The 17702-nt window shown below is 40.0% G+C and overlaps 1 protein-coding gene across 9 annotated transcripts in view; it reads right to left on the bottom strand.

Moving 5' to 3' along the window:
- The window catches only part of KIF13B (kinesin family member 13B), a 124955-nt gene that overhangs the window by 15740 nt on the left and 91513 nt on the right, over positions 1–17702 (bottom strand). For 7 of the 9 annotated variants that reach the window (XM_048079314.2, XM_048079315.2, XM_048079319.2 and 4 more), the window contains 8 exons: positions 16884–17060; positions 15152–15244; positions 14071–14223; positions 13022–13099; positions 12304–12357; positions 11315–11335; positions 4411–4528; positions 3358–3491 (listed from right to left, as the gene is read on the bottom strand). In XM_048079314.2, the coding sequence (XP_047935271.2) occupies positions 3358–3491; positions 4411–4528; positions 11315–11335; positions 12304–12357; positions 13022–13099; positions 14071–14223; positions 15152–15244; positions 16884–17060 (828 nt within the window). The remainder of the gene's footprint in view (positions 1–3357; positions 3492–4410; positions 4529–11314; positions 11336–12303; positions 12358–13021; positions 13100–14070; positions 14224–15151; positions 15245–16883; positions 17061–17702) is intronic. The other 2 variants (XM_048079316.2, XM_048079317.2) reach the window with 1 other exon arrangement.

Below are 17702 nucleotides of genomic sequence, written 5' to 3'. Positions count from 1 at the left end.
TCCCTTGGAAATGATGCTCAAAAGCACTAAAACCAGCCCAGCCGCAAGATCTTGCTTACAAGATGCAGCACAACAAAGCCATTGCTTTCTGCAGACATGTGCCCTGATAATTGACCTGTAATGAATCGGAGGTTTAATAACAGCAGCAGCCATCTAGCTCGAGATGGTTCACCAGCATATTTTTAATGACGTTAGATAACTCAGTACACCCTAGTACTGGAAAATGCACTGCAAAGTGAGATGGACAAGAACTTTGGAAATTCTGTTTCATTTACATGGATTCACTTAGCTTTTTGGTATATTTGCTATTAAACATTTGGTATTTTTGTTCAGTAACCTGCTATTACTTATCTACTCACTTGCATTTAGCCAGGTACGGGTGATTTAGATCTTTCTGTTTTCTCTGTGAGGCATTTCTTTAGTCACTTCTGTTCTTGAAACTACTTCTCTAAATTTGCTGTTTACTGTAACAGAAATCCAGCAATTCCCTGTTAAGTGGCCAGGCTCTTTTGCAATTGCAGTCAAAATACCTTTTCGGCTTCACCTCCCCCTTATGCTTTTTGTAGTTTACTGCCTACCCTCACCCTGCACACTCAGTTACGTCCCCTGACACTCTGCATCAAAGCCTTATCCTTCCACAGAACTAAGATGTACTGGTTTGTGTTTTCTGAGATGCAAAAATCCCATTTTTGTGTTCTCTCCGCCGTGCAGTTTCATACAATTATGCAAGAACTATGAGCTCGCTGCCTTACTCCGACAGGTTAGCGATAAGGTGAGAGCTGATTGCCAAACACTGACCCCATAGCAGCCCCATCATCCACCCAGCACGCAGCCATTCATCACTGCCACCACTGAAATTCTGGCCAGTTTTTAATGCCTATGACCACATTAGCATCCTCAGGCCATTATAAGGGAACAGCAAGAAAGATTATGAGACATGATATTTATGATGTTAAAGCCAGTCCCACTATAACAGCACTTACTTATTTTTTGTGCTGCGCAGAGGAAGCAAATCGTGTAGCAGTACCTTCAGTTTCTGCTCTCTTCTGTGCAGTGTGATTGCTAACAGGAGTGCAGAAGCCCAGTTTGCTAACTGATGGAGATGGGAAGAATAACTATAAATCTCTCGAACCACTGAGAACCACTGTATTTGTAACGCATCTGACTTTTTCTATTAAAAAACTAAAAGCACCAAGTAATGTCAAGGTTTCATTTCATTACACTGATCCCGTGGTCATGGAAAACTTTAGGTTGCTCTCTAATACAAACATGCATTAATGATGACCTTATCGTTGTGTACAAATATCTGAAAGGAGGGTGTCAAGAGGATGGGGCCAGGCTCTTTTCGGTGGTGCCCACTGACAGGACAAGAGGCAAGGGGCACAAACTGGAGCCCAGAAGGTTCCTGATGGGTATGAGAAAACCCTTCTTTACTGTGAGGGTGACAGAGCACTGGCACAGGCTGCCCAGAGAGGCTGTGGAGTCTCCTTCTCTGGAGATATCCCAAAACCTGCCTGGATGTGATCCTGTGCAACAAGCTCTGGGTGACCCTGCTGGCAAGGGGTTGGACCAGATGATCTCCAGTGTCCCTTTCCAACCTCGGCCATTCTGGGATTCTGCGTGTGATTAAAACATCACACACTTCTGTTTGTACATTAGCTTTTCTTTCTTAAAAACAAATCAAAAATAGCATTCCTGCCCATTAAAAAAACTGTTGTGATCATGACCTGATTATTTGAGTTTCCATAGTAATCCATAATACACTTAAAAATTCTCTAAAGTACATGTCTTCGTAGTCTAAAAGCAGACTTCAAGGCAAATAATGCAAGACTAATCTTGAACAGTAGGAAGGAGTGGGAACAGGTGGTTAGACTAGAGGCAGGAAATTGGACCTCATTTCTAATCTCAGCTCTCGTTGATTCAGTAAGAATTCAAGAAGTGGTGAAAGGCTCTCAGTGCAATTGTAAAGAGCACCTATTTGCATCTTTCAATACCCAAATACCTTTAAGAAAGTCACTGTCTTAATTTTAATAATCTAAATCTCATAGATGAGGAAGGTTACATGACTCCAGACTCAACACTAAACCTATCGTAAGCAAAAGGCAACATGAAAAATGTAAAGCATAATGTTGCGTAAGATTTGGGAGTAAAACTTGCTCATTTTATTACTTTGTGGAGAATAAAACAGAAAGTAAAAATGTTTAAAATTTGCTTTATTTCTTACTTGTACTAGATCTGCCATAAGTTACAGCGAAACTTAAATACTTTTACAAGTATTTGGTTTTGGTTTGTTTGTTTATTTAATATTTCACTGTATTTCTACTGTGACAAAATTCCTTGTAATCCTTAGATGTTCTTGTAATGGCAGACCTATTTGTAGCAAGCAATTCAATAGAATGTCTGGATACAACCATAAAAAATAGTTGCTTGGGGATATTTTTGTTGTTTTGCTTTAGAAAGACACCCTCTAAAAACATCTGCCTGCATGTGAAGAGGTGAGGAAGGTCTAAGTTTACAGACAGTGTGCTTCCAAAACTCCAGACTAATGAAGGAGCTTCCATCTACCAAGAGATAGCTGGGTGCTTAACAAAGCACAGACCAAATGGACTTCCACAAACTTTAGCAAGTGAGATCTGGCTCCAGATTTATCTTCATAATCATGTTTAAATATTCCAGACTTATACAGTAGAGGGCTTTTCCTTTATGAACTACGGTTTCTCAAAGAGAATATTATTTATAATGTGAGTCTGTATTTCATCTGTTTTCTTTAAAAGACAGTAGTGTTTTGTACTCTGCTTGATCATGCATTAACTGCCCCTCACAGCACAGAAGCCCCATTTGGAGCCCAGCATTCAAAAAACCACCGCTGCCACCACTAACAGCAAAAACAAAACAAAACAAAATACTTCTCTGGCATGTGTAATAAATAAGAGAATGAACAAAAGCAACTGTCCCAAGTACATAGCAGAAGATGGAAAAATGTGACATGAGATGGGGCAGGGGAGGAGGAAGATGGTAAATAAAAAATTAAAAATAGAATTACATTTGCCACTTGGCAATACACAAACAACCCTAAGTGCACTTCATAAATTTTACTATTGTTGCTGCAAGTGGTATTACCATAAATCATGCTGGTAGTGTACTTGGCACTTTTAAAAAGCCAAGCAGGCTGAGTGTATCAATAAGTTTAAACAGCTCCACTATCTCTGGACAGAACGGAGGGGAAATGCATCACAGGGCTTTACTATGACCAAGAGCTTGGTTTGCTCTGCAACAACATATAAAATAGCACTCTGCCAGCAAGTCTAACAGCACTCACCAGTATTACTGCATAGCCAATTCGATTTCATATTTTACCTGCTGTGCAAGAGGAGAGGTCTGCCTGCCCTTTTTCTCATCTCTAACAGGAAAGAGAGACTTCAGCAGCTTTGGCATCTGAGGCACGAAGGACTTGACAGGATTCAGGTAGGAAGCAGCGAGGCTACCAAGGCCTGTTGGAAAAATTGAAAAATGTGAACAGTTATGCTTTTGGAGGAAAAAAATAATCATTTTAGTTCTAAAATGACTTCTTCCAGTGGTCAATCTGAGAAAAAGCACTGAGTGCTTGCTCCTCCCTTGAAAGGGATATAAGAATCTGGATAAGTTTTAATCTGTGGCCCCAGTATACAGAAAGTTTTTCTCATCACATGGTGTGAAAAAGTTTGCTCTTTCCCATTGGAAACATAAAATGCTATATAACTTGCAGAAGTAGGAAAAAATCAAGAAGCAAAAGTGAAAAAAGATGTTGATACAACACACGATTCTGATGACAATAACAAAGCTTGCCAAAAGTAAAAGATGAAAAGATCCAAGTTAAGAAAAAAAGTTTGGGACATCCAACTCTTCTTGCTAATACTGCATTTTTTTCTACTCTCCTCTCCCTTGAGAAAAACCAGTGAGACATAAAAAAACCTCACTATGTATCACTGCACTCTCAGCTGCACATTAGGCAGATGTACTGCAAAATAGCCATTCAATTCCAGCGCTGGTTATTTTCTAAAACATTAGTAGCCCTGTTCTTTGCTGTTTTACCCACACAACAGATAACTTGCTCTGAGCCCACAGCTAACTTCTGGCTTTAGAAATTGAGCTTCTGAGATAAAGACTGCATCTTCTGAAATCAAAGACAACTTAAACACGTGGCATTTGTCACTTAGCAGAACTCGCGTCTGACAAAGGCAAGGCTAGTTAGAGCAGGCAGCTTAGTCACAACGGCTAAATGCTCACAGAGAGAGAACTGCACAGACACTGCTTTGGAGGAGACATTTCTCTGCATCTCTGAAAGCACCTCAGCTCTGTTTGACACTCAGAAGCTGGGGTGATTTCACTCCATTTTTGTGAGAGCTGTCTTAGCTTTAGGTAAGCCCGTACCTGCATCAGGAGAGTGGTTTTGCTGCCCAGAGCCTGGCAGAGAGGTACGAGATGGACTAATGCCTCTGCTGGTGTTTGCGGCACCTTGGGATACATCTTGCTGACTTTCCCATCGGCCCTAGGGAAAAAAAGAAAAAAAAAAAGTTGCATTTTTCCAAGTTAGCACAGCACCAAGAGTACAGCAATTCTTACACACCATGCCAGCTTGCACAGCACCTTTGCAAAGTTCAGAATTGGCCGAGCTGAGCAAAGACCCTTCCCCGAGGCACCTTTAGTTGAAACACCCAGTCCTGGAAAGATAAGCACCCTCAGCTCCCATCAGCATCAAGGCACAAAAAAAGCCTGCTTAGAGACCTTAAAACTACAATATTTCACTCAATTCGGGAGTTGAGCACATTATGACAAGGTGAAAATAAAATAGTACTGCCCCAAGTTCCTAACTATTTTGTGTATCTGCTCGGGAAGTGGATGAAGCGTCAGAAAGAAGGGGTGAGGACAGACAGAGCTCTGGGCAAGAAGAGAAATAGGATCTTAGACCCAAAGGCTGGACGTTAGTGCCTAGGGTCAGATGTGGCCACGTTGATCAGATCAAGAGGAAATGATCGTGGTAGTTGCATTTCTGTTTAACGGCCTGGCAAAGAGAGAGCTGGAACACATGACAACAAATTGTAGATACCAGGAGCCAAGAAAAAGATTAAGCAAAGACAGGTCGGAGTTTTGATGTGGTTATGAAGATGAAAGATGACGATTTGCAGACCTGCAAGAGCCTGAGCACTGATGAGGGGTAAGAAACAGCAGCAGAGCAGGCGGCAGGCCCCCTGCCTCCGCGGGTGCCCAGGAGCCCCTGGGTGGGTTTTGACCACACGGATCCCAAGGGAGGGAGCCACACATCATGGGGTGTGAGTTCTCTGAACAATGGGGTCACTGGGGTTTTGCATCTTCCACCCCAACCTTGTAAGTCAGAGGCTGGCCCGGCAACAGCTTCTCGGTGAATACAGAGAATTACCGAGCTCTCATTTCCCACCAGTGCAATTTCGAGAATCTAAGTGGCAAACTCCTGTTTTCCTAGCTCTATCATAGGTAAAATCTTTTAGAGCACCTTGCAGTGTCATCGCAGACAAATCTAGCGACTGGCCAAAGAGAATCCGAGGAAGCTGCTGCTAAAAGTTTTATGTGGAGATCTTAATGCAATCCAATATATGTTGAGAGGGTCTATGGGAGAAAACAGCCTGGTCTCGAATGCTGCGAAGTCTCAGTGTCTCGTGGAAAAGCGTTGTCCTGGTCAGGAGCAAAGAGCCCCCAGGAAAAAAGCTGTACTTTTCCAGAAATACAAGTTGTGAAGACAGGACAGTGGTAAGGCAACCAACCTGACATACATCAAACTCTGACCACACTTCTGGTAAGAGGTTGGGCTATGGTCTGCACAATATCTGCCCTTGTCTTCATTATAGTGTGTCTGTATCGTGCTGGTTCTTTTAAAAGACGTAACAGAAACACTTGCAGAATGAGATGGTACAGTGGACAAACTAGAAAGGAGGCAGGAGAGACCTGCTACACCCCAGACCACAGGTTTTAGGTAGTTTTCCAGGGGAAGAGAAAGGAAATGCACCTTTTCAAGAAGCTTCACACCATAGGATGCAAGCAAATAATCTGACCTTGAACAGAAAAATGACAGGCAGCGAAACTAATCTCAACTGTAACTTGAAGTCGTGAATGTTTCACAAATAATAAATAAGCCAGGATAGGAGGAATAGATTTCTCCAATGGGTTGAAGGTCACAGCGAGCAGCCCAGAGCAAAAATCGTTTCCATTTGGATCTATAAATTAGTCCCACAGAAGCTCTCCTGCTTTGAATAGCAAGTAACGTGCACTTCTGCAGAGTCTTCAGACCTTTACCAGCTACATTATTAGATGTAGAGACAACGGGCTCAGTTTCTGTGAAGTAGCATTTGGGATACCTAAAGAGTAGTGGGTGTCTGAGTTGACTGGAGGCAGCCATCCCGAATGTCAAAACTGATGTAACCCAGGCTGGGAGTAGCAGTTAACTCCAGGGGTTTGTTTAGTCTTGTGTTTTTGAGTACTTTGGAGTTTAAAGCCCTTCTTGAAAGCTTCCTGCCCTATCAGCGTGGATGACAGAGCTATTCTACCTTTACCTTAAGCCTCGAACTTAAGTGTTATCTTTGACCTGCAACTCTCACGTCTTGCACGCATCAAAAAATCCTGTCCGTGTCTGGAAAATTCTTTCCACGAAATGCTTCTATCAGACAGCCTTTCCTATTCCACTCCACAGAAACTCTTACTCAGGGTTTGCTGTCTTGCATTTCAACTAGTGCTGATTTCTTTTAGCTGGCCTGACTGCCTGCAGTCGTGCCCAAATTACATCCATTCAAAAGTCTGCTTTCTTATCCTGACATTGTGACTGTTTCACACTCCGCAGTAGATTTTTAAAGCCAGCCATGGAAACATCCAGTGACTTAATGCAACACTCCTAGGGGTGTGGAATTTTTTCTGAAGTCTCCTCTGGCTCCCACTGATTGATTAGTTTGCAAGAGGAAAGCCAAAATGGAAGAAGAGTTCAGATTATATCCAGATCAGACGAACATATCGGTGTAATTCAGTCTTCTTTGCATGCACCAGCTCAGTGGTGTTGAAGGAGTTTAAAGAAAGTAGATGAATATTTGGTGGGATATGGTCACAAGACTCAAAGAATCTTGAAAAACTATTTGGTTTTGTAACCTTTGGGTCTGGTACTGCCATCAGCCTGGTAAATTAGCCTGGTGCTGACATTAGCCTGGCATCAGATTAAGAAAAAAACTATGCAACTGTGGAAAACATCGGAAAGCTTCTTTTTTGGAGGACGTTGAAGCTTACTTAGAGTTGCTTTCTGATCTTACAATGATGATCAACTTACTAAAGACAAATGGACAAAGGTGGCAGGTCCTAATCATTTTCTACTCACAGGCCAAGCCTACAGGGCTCCTGGAGACCACAGAGAGATAAGAAATAGACTACGTGGGGAAAGTTTTCTAACTTACTACAACACTGGCTCAATGCAGGTAAGGAGCAACTGAATCGTTTTCTGAATCACGATTTATTGAGTCAGAAGTGCCCTTCATTGACTGTTCCAACAAAAATCATTTCAGGCAAGCATGTTGGCTTTCTAGACCTGTTTGAAGAGTGATTCAAAAAAAATAAGAGTAGATAAGGAACAGAGCAAAACACTTCCAAGGAATTCATCCTGCACAGAAAGAACAGCAGGATTTAGTGATTTTCTCTTTAGGAAAAAAACTTTTTTCTAAGTATCTTTAGTAAATTTAGTTTCAGCCTTGATACTATGGATGACTACATGTCCTACATAATGTTAAGTATTTTGCCAGACTAAATAAAATACAGATCCTGAGAACAGGAATGTGCACTTGTGAATAGGATTTGTCTGGCCATATTCTTAAAGCATTTAGGTTTTTCAAATAATAAATCATTTGTTTTGGAGAGGAAAGATCATTTTAGACTGTAGCTCACACACGTTAGGGGTAATGTGACCCTCAAATCTGAGATGACAACAAACCATGAAGAAGCAGGTAAATTGGGGGAGCACATGGTGAAACTTATTTGCAAAAGAAAATGCTGGAGACAACTGAAAGGGTCAACTGTTGTGCTAAGAATCTGCAGAGGCAAAAGGTAGTTGATGAATGACTGCTTTTAGTAAACTGGATTGAAAGATAACCCATCTCAATCTCTCAAAAGAAAAAAAATGTAAGAATTATTAACTTTATTAACTTGATACAGTTCCCAAGTTTCACATATGCACGTTACGTAGCACTCTCAGATGATTGCTTTGTGCATTCACTAACTGAAACACTTACACTTTAAGTCTAAGCAATTGGTATTATTTAAGTGCTGTGAATCTTTCCTCTATCAAGAAGGGTGGTCAGAAGAAGGAAGGAAGCTTGTAAATCATTCGCCCTGAGGAGCCATCATTTCATGAATATATTTGGTCTCTGCCAAGTGACCAAACAGAGGTCAAGTGACTTAATTTAACAAATCAAAAATAGCCACCAGAAGAACACTTGTCATTTGATGCATTTTGATACGAAGTTGTTCAAAAAGTGTGTTATTTCTATAATACCTTCTCCTTCTTGTCCACTGCATCCCCTTCTTTCACTCATCCCCCGTTAAAAACACCAGGGTTCAGGTCAGCACTGGCACCCATAAAATCTTTACAGCAAATATGGGTGATCGCTACCCAAGTCATCTACAGGCTTTACCTGACAATGATTTCCTTCTTGAAGTTGACAGACCATTATAATGCTGCCACCGGATAAGAGAAATGAACAGTTCTTGTGTTTTATTGTTTTAGCAGTTCAGAAAAGACTTACGGAAGAAGTGACAAGGTAGCACACGTTTAAGCATACAGCTTGGGTGAAAGGCACTTGTTCTCATGAACCACAAAACTAGAGTATTCAAATTTATTTACATTGTACCAATTTGATGAAAAAAAACTCTGGTTCCCTGTGAAATCTGAAGGTTAAGTAGCACAATCTTGTCTTATTCAGCTTTTGGATACAAAGCTTTTGAGCTACGAACTATTGGGCCTTTTGGAAAGGAAAGACAGCTGTCAGAGACAGAATGGTTATTGTGCAAAGGTATTTTAAGAACAGCTCATGAAATTTTTCATCAGCATATGATTATAGCCTTAACAACTGCTGTAAAACAGGTCAGAGGTGTCTTCCATTCTTTGTGCAACTGATTCATCAGTTTAAGTCAACGGAATTTATAAGTCAACAGAATTTTTAAGCTTCCAATGCAAGTATTCTGGAATGTAGAAATCCAGCTCTGTACCTTACACCAGCACTAAGGGACTCTATACTTCTACCTGATACTCGTGTTGACGTGCAAGATGAAACAAAATTAATCTCACTCTCCCATAACCATACCTGTAGTGATGATAGGAGTAAAAACTGGCTTTTGCTCATTTAAGCAAGAACTTATAACTTAGAGGTGATATCAAATGCTATTCCGTTAACCTAACATTTGTAAGACTGTCTTCTGAAGTTAATTTAGAAGGCATCCCTCTGTCTTCTCATCAAATTAGGTAAGCTCACAGGTTATTAAAAAAATCCCAGTGGCGATTTAAATACGTCATACAAACATGTATCTCACTGTGAGGTTTGGCCTGCTCTTTGGAAGTTCTCTGTGGTATCAATACACCAAGACATTCTTTAGAGTTGTTTTTTTTCAAAATACACCAAACTTACACGTCTCCTGCAGTCCTGGAGACGGGCTTTTCTAGCTCTTCATGGAAGTGTGACCACCCATCCACGTGTAGGAACAAAGATTCAGCTACAGCTGCAAGATGAGTCCAGACCCTACTTCTGGAAAGTTTTTTGGCCTGCCTGGTTTAGTTGCACCTACGCTACGGTTACTTCTTTTTCTAACTTTTTAGAGAAGAGAGTTCTGGCTATTCATAGCGCTGAAAACTGAAGTAGAATCCACATTCACAACATTACCAGTACGAATAGTGCTTTACATACAGGAATGAGGCTCAGGAGCCTTCCTACAGAGCTTAAGATCCACGATGAAGGCAGCAGCAATGCCAGGAATAACAACATTAAAATTAGAGAGGAAAATGAAGTAATGGAATAAAAGCTAAGGAGAGGAAGATTCTGATATAAGTAAAGGCTTCCACTAATATTAACATACACAGGCTTGGCAGATAAGTCCTGCACCCAATTCAGGATGCAATTACTATATTGTGACTGACATTTCTTATGATACAATACACCACTTGTTTGAGATTAGCCTATTATAGCCACTTGAAAACAAAAACAAATTCCCAGAAGAATAATGATTCATCACTGCTGGAGAAGACTTCTTTTTCCACTTGAATTGCCCTCCAAGTGACAAAAGACATCTAACTTAGCTAAAAATCAGCATACGAAACCGTCTGTGGATCTTTTATGCTAAAATACATAGGGATGCTGTTACCACTGTGCTTTGTGTGCACTACAGGAACGTTTAAGAATTTGATTAATGTTTCATTGTGATTACAGAAGCTTCCATTCATCTCCCTATAGAAACTGAACCTGAGGCCTCTAAGAAATCTCTAAGGGTAGAAATCTCTAAGAGGGGACTTTGTAATCCCCCAATAAGCCGCTATTACTGTCCTGAGCAACAAGCAACTTTAAAGTAAGCATGCTACAAGCAAGGAGGTAAGCTACACAGCCTCAGCCCCAAGTCACAGTGCTACAACATACTTGTCAGTGGCTACACCAAAGGAGGCAGAGCTGCAAAAGCCCATGCAAACCACTACCAATGAACTCGGTTAACCAAAGCTTGGTACGACGAAGGGGGCACACAGTCATTCCTCTGAGAGTGTTAACACGATAAGAAGGACAAACGTAGCTTTCCATTGGCCCGCTGCTAATTTAAATTCACTCTTTGAAAGAAATCAAGAGTTGTTACCACTGAACTATCTGAAGCCAGAAAGCCTGAGAAAGATTTGAAAGACATTTTCAACGTTTATCTCATTTCCAGGCTGCACATGGTTGGCACACATTTGTTTGCTTTTATGTCTTTTTTATTTTTTTAAGCAAAAACGGGGTCATTTCTGAAATAACTTCACCCTGTCCAAAGAACTCGGAAAAATGCCATCTAAACAGCTATAGCGTTGTAGCAAACCATAAGATGCCCCGAAGAAGGAGAATCTTCTCTCCTTTGTACCAATTTCACACTGTGTTAATGACAGGCTTTTCAATGGAAAAAACTCATTTGCTGCCTACTATGCAAATGAGACACCAACAGCAGCATCTTCAAAGCAGGAAGTAAAAGCGTTTAAGTGAGCAAAATAAACTTTATAGTGAGATAAAATTATTATCCCACTCATTAGGTGGACCTAATGCGTTACCTCTGCTGGGACCTTTGGACTCTGAAACATGCAATGAGGGAAATCATTGAGAGGAGGGGAAGAGAAGAACAAAAATCATTAAGGACTCTGGACTTTAATTTTCACTTAAAAAAACCTACAATATTGACAAGTTCCACAGTTCTCTCCAAGCAGAAGTTGCTGTAAGCACTTTATCACCTGCACATATTTTAGCATTCTCTACATGGATCAGATGTAGCAGATTTAGCAACCAATGCTGGAGCACTACATCAAAATTCTATTATTCCGTGCAACTGCATTATGCATTAAAATGCCTTGTCACCACTAGATGCTCCCTTTTAAAATGACTACATGCTCACTGGGCAGAATATCTATCATGAGAAGACCCTTTAGTTTATCTAGGCTTTGGAAAATAAGCTTAAATTTAATCTTTCACTTTTTAAAGAAATGCTTTTGATCTACGCTGTTATTTTTAAGGAGTGTAATGGACTGAATTATCAAATCACCCACTGCAAGCTTAAAACTGCTCGTTTCCCTCTGAAGGGCAGAGGCTCACGGCATATTATTCTGTCTTAAGGGTGGACCTGAGCTTACATGTGAACCCAAATCCGTCCCTTACACCCAGAAGGTTTGCACCTTACCCAGGTGAAAGCTTTGGAAGAGCTTTGAAACTAACAATGAGAAAACGTCCCCTGAAAAACGCACCGCCACGTGAAGGATGGCTACATTTAATCTGGTCTGCTGGACTCAGGTCTGCCATAGTACATGCCACAGCCACTAACAGTAGTGCTACGTGACTGATTAAGGCCTGGGAGCCTTCCCAGAGACATCCAGGGTTGCACAAACAAGGCTAGTATGGCCAGTGAATAGTCCCAAGCACACAAGAAGCACACAGGTGTGCCTCATTTTTAAGGATATTTCCCACCTATGCCCCTGTAACTGGTATAAAGCAGTCATGGTAGCAACCGTTCTTCTATAAAAGATTTCTGAGGAGAGCTTCAGATACTTACCCGGTTACTGCTCAGGTTATAAGGAGGAGCTAGATCTTGGCGGCTTCCAGAAAGCTGAAATGGTCAAGGCAGGCAGAATTATTTCTGAACAAAAACTTAAACTGATAAATATGTGCCTTGACAGACATAAGGGTGAAAGGAAATCATCTTGCAGTTAAAGCAGAACTAAAAGCCAAGAGACGAAAGGTGAATCCCCAATTAATGACCTAAAAGGGGAAAAATTTAACAACTTTTCATTACTAGTTCTACCAAAGCATTTCATTAAAAATGTTAGAAAGCAGAAGTGTCTTTTCCTTCTTATTCACTAATCAAGAAAAAGATAATATATAAGATAACAAAACAATGCTGTTACAAAATTAAAAACAGCAAATACTTGTAACTTGCTTTCAAATCTTCTACAGAAAAAGAAAAAAAAGTCTCCAAGATGATAGCTAGGTGAAAAGCCTTCAGTGCTCTGCAGTTCTTTTTACATCGTTATTTCAGATGATCTGGATTTATGTGGGTACTCTAAAGCACGCTAATCTGTATGATGAAAGTATGAATATATGCAGATTTTGTCTCTACTTAGCGATTTACACAAATAGCACAGATGAACAGAAGGGTCAAACAAAAGAAAATGTATTGCTATGCTCGATGACTCCGGCATTATAGGGATCTGCAATTGAAAGATGCACTTGCTGCCCTCAATACACTGCAGATGTCGGTGTGGAATACTCACCCGATTCACATTGGGAGAGCTCAGGCTCCTCCGGTAGAGTTTTCCTTTTCCCATTAGCTGCTCTTTTACAGCAACTTCCTGCCAACCATACAGAAGCAAAGAACAGAAAATACTGTGCATGTTTTGCAAGAATCCAAGCTCCAATCATCCCATCTTTGTCTACACAAGAAAAATGTTTCTAAACAGCTTTATTGCACAGGCTCCCATCTGGGAAGTGTACCGTAATCTAAAAATTGTACATCACACAGCTAGAAGTGCACGAGTGGAGAAACATTAACATCCAGTATTTTGCTGATTGACACACGTAGGATCTTAGAGCTTGTACTGATTCTAGGAGATGACTTACAGATGTGAAGATAGATTCCTTTTCCTAGCTGAGCTCCTATTTTAATCCTTTAAACTAATTATATATGACACGGAACTTGCTTTCAATACTTCCGAGTACATTGCACTTTCACCATTAATTTATAGTGGGCAGGCACATACTCTGGCTTGCTTTGCATAACTTTCTTTTGCGCCTACATAATTTATATCCAGGAGAACAATTTTCAGTAAATGTTTTTCTCTTCCATAGTTTTCTTGGTAAACAGGTCAAGCTAGAGTGCTTAAGATTAACCCAATCAATGTCTTAGTTATCAACAGAACAGGCTGGGTTACTTCAAGGCTGAACACAAGCAAAATGACAAGAACTCTACTAGCAACTCCAGAAACTTGCATTAAAGCCTAAGCTTCAGAAAGCAAAAGCTAACACCAACCATAACTGCTCTTTCTGAAACATAATTAGCAACGCATGATCTCAAACTAAGGATCCCATAAGAGACAGTGCGTTTAATATAAAGCCTCCAGTCCAATCCATCCATTTTGCAGGTAGAGTGAGAACATCTCTGCAAAGCGAGCTGCATTTGCTTCCTTGGCCTTTTGCCACAGGCACACTTTGCAAAGCTGAGGTATGCACTGAGGTGGTGGTCTTGGTTTGCCAGCCTTATGAAACACTTATGAACACATTTGCATTGCCATACACTGCTTTGAGTGCTAGAGTCAAAACAGACCTGGCGCAGACGATCCAAGGTGAGAATGTTCTCTACAGACAGCACACTCCGCAAGTATTTCTCAATATAGGCTTCAGAGTCAGCTGAATCTGCATCTTTGACGTTTGCTGCCATTCTGGCTAGTGCTTCCCTCTCTTCGGCTCCTTGAGCATCCTGGGAAGAAGAAAAGAAATGGCAACCTTTTAAAATAAAAACATGAACAAAGAAAACAAGAAAATGTATTTTTAAAACATGCAGGACTGATTCAGAATTGTTTTCCCTTAAACTCAGGGGTAGATTCAAATGTCTTGTTAAATGTGATAAGGCATATTTAGCATCATCTCAAGCTATATACTTGTTTTTTCATTTATTATTTGTTCTTGAGAGTCTCACAGTGAGACATTGCCATTGATTAGCTAAAGGGTTGCATTTAGATATTTTGTAATTAAAAAGTACTCAAACACATTTGGGGTATTATCTACCCTGCGAGGAAAACAAAATTTCAAGTGACTTGCAAAAAAAAAAACCCCACAAAACAAAACAAACAAAAAAACCCCAACACACCACTTGAGAAACATCTCAACACAGAGCGTTAAACACAGCAGAACATAAAAGAGTCAGGCAGCAATCAGCATTTTGGCTCTTCACGTGTTAATGTTTTTTTACAAGTGATCTTATAAAGCGTCTGTTTGGAAGGAAGGGATTAGCATCCAACTACGAACATCCTCAGGAATCAAGGGTTACATTAAGACATTACTTATAAGAAGCCAAGTGGCTGCGTGCATTTTGTTTTTCTATAACATATTTGCATGTCCCTTACATCAGGCACTTCACCTAGCCATCTTTATTCCCCTTTTTCTCTTTCTTTAAAAGATTTCTTCAAGGACTTAAGCAAATGGATGCTCACCCAACAAAATACGTAGTGACACTGATAAGACACACACTGTTGCTAAGTCAGAACATGTAAAGAAATTTGCTTAATCTTTTATAAGAATGGTAGTTTATGTTTTCAGCAGCAAGAATGAGCATGCTCAACCATAAGAAAAAAATCAGGAAGTTAGAGACTGTCAGCCAATTTCAGATACTTTGAATTCTTATTCACCTCTGGAATATTTGAGACTATCTCAAAAGTGACACCACAGCCAGGAATGGAGCTTCGGTGAGACATTCTTCGGAGGAAGCTCTGTGCAAAACCCTGTGGGGAGGGAAAAGAAAATATTTCTTGCTTTAAGGAAAAAATGTTTTAACGTATTCAACTGAACTAAATATAGTTTACAAAGAAAGAAGCCCAAACCCAAGAGACTAGCCAACAAATACTTAAGATTCAAAGATTTTATCTTGGAGACAAATTGTTTGCTTGTCTGTATTTCAAATACAGAAAAAGAATTTACTTCCTTTATTGCAAGGTGACTGCTTAACCAGCACACAATACTTTTGCTAGTTCTAGATTTTTTTTTTTCTTTACAGGGCTGTAGGTGACTTGTCTTGAATATTGACAAGTGCAGGCATTAAATTCTTGACCAAAGAGATCGTTATGAAGAATGATTTAAGGGGGCATGGTCATTGTTTATGCTGACTTGGCGCCTTGCAGGGTTAAGAACTGGACTGTTGAATTAATGCAGAGATGAGTCATTCAAAGATGCTGCTGAGACAAACACCCGGAAAAGGTTATCGACGAGGATTTTTAGAAACCTAGCAAGAAAGCTAGCCAGAAAGCTAGCAAGAAAGATTCTGTGTTGGATAACAGTAAAAAAAAATAAAAATCATTGACTAAGCCTGTAGAAAACAGAATTAATGAAGACTTAACACAATTATAATTACCGGCAGGCTCCATCTATTGAATAAACTCCTCCCATTGTGTATTATTAAAAAAAAAAATCACTGTTCCCTTTCTGAGAAATAGCTGTTAACTAACCAAAGCATCGAGAGCTGCAGTTCTTCTATTTCTAACCTAAAAGCAGGTTAGAGTTGCCTACACGGTTTCTGGGTGTGACCACACCTCTTCTGCTCTTGCTTTTAACTTGATTGTAACTACAGATGTGCAAATAGAATTCTGCTCTTGATTTTAACTACAGATGTGCAAATAGAATAACAATTCAGGCTTCCTGCTTTGTCATCATCCCTGCTAAGGGAAGCTGGATTCTGAGACAATGCTGAATAAACTCTCTTCTTCCTCACCATCCTCTTAAGAATAAAATATGTTTCAGGACATGTTGCCATAAAAGGAATAATATCTTCTGCTTTCCATTTACCGAGCACCTTGCTCTCACCTACACAGTATCAAGAGCACAAAGCAACAGGAAAACGTAGAAGATCAAGAGTGATTAACTTCGAGAAATTACACAAAGGGACCTCTGCTCTGCTCCAGCTGTTGCTTGCTTAACTCTAAATATCTGGATATATAATAGAAATAGTTAGCAGTAACATGTGAAGGCACTATAGGAGCAAGAAAACATGTTTATTCTGATGCACAGTTTATGCGAAACATTAACCGCAAGTTCATAACAAGTTAACTCTTTCTACTTTTTTCAGTGATCGGGAATAAAGCAATTAGTCAATAGTTAATACAAATAATACCGAATCTTATACTAAATTGCCATTGAACCTTTCAAATAAGCTGTATTATCAGTCACAATAAAAAAGACACTATGAAATTTACTTGGCAGCCTAAAGCCTCTGTGCAAACCATTAATATGTTGCTTCATTCAGGTAGAAAGGAAGGCAGCTACAAGAAAACACAGCAGCAGCATTTTGCACAAACCACAGCCTTCCCCTCTTGGAGCAACGATAAACACAGGGTAGAGTGAAAGTAGGAAGGATTGCAGAAGCTATACCTGTCTGCCATAAACATTGACACAGATGCGTTTGCGTAACACCAACTGCATCTCCGCAGGATGGCTGAGCTGGACGGTGGCTCTCACAATAAGGTAAACTCTTTCATCTGCTGCTGTTCCTTTGCTGAGCTGGATACAGTCGTGGACTGTGGAATCCCACGAGGCCTCTACTTTCACCTGCGAAGGAAAAAAATGTATCCTCTAATAAGCATAATTAGGTGTATAATTAACTGTAATTAATTAAGCATAATTAACAAAAATACATAATACATAAATTTTGAGAGTCAGCTTCTCCATTTCACTCCCTATGAAGAAAAATCCATGCACTTTAGAAGAGGCCATTTAAAAATCAAGATTAGTTTGCCAAATGAAGACGTTGGGATTAAAAATGCCAACTTGCTCAACCTCTGGAACATTTCCTCTTGAAAAAAAGATCTTTGAATACCCAAGATCATTGCAAATAAATTTTAAAATATGCAGAACTACAGGACCATTTGGCCTTTAGTGAGATAAACCAGAGAGCAACTGAGATTGCAGTGAAAATCTTCCATCACACTACACAACACACAGCTAAATATGTTAACCATAACCATAGTTAAGATTGCTTGTTTTTCAGCTGAAGGCTGAATATCCTCTGCTTTTCTGAGGAGTTTTGGGTTTTGTTTGTTTTTGCTTTGCTTTTTTCTTTCCCAAACACACATTCAGAATTTCAACCTTCTGTAACGTTTGGGTTTAGATGAAGGAAGACTCAATTGAATTATGGTTCAACTCCAAGCAAATATACCTTAGAAAAAAAAGTCATTTTTATAAGAAACAAGC

This window comes from Anser cygnoides, chromosome 3 (genome assembly GCF_040182565.1).
Source record: "Anser cygnoides isolate HZ-2024a breed goose chromosome 3, Taihu_goose_T2T_genome, whole genome shotgun sequence".
Classification (NCBI taxonomy): domain Eukaryota; kingdom Metazoa; phylum Chordata; class Aves; order Anseriformes; family Anatidae; genus Anser; species Anser cygnoides.
This window is presented reverse-complemented; position numbering and strand designations above follow the sequence as displayed.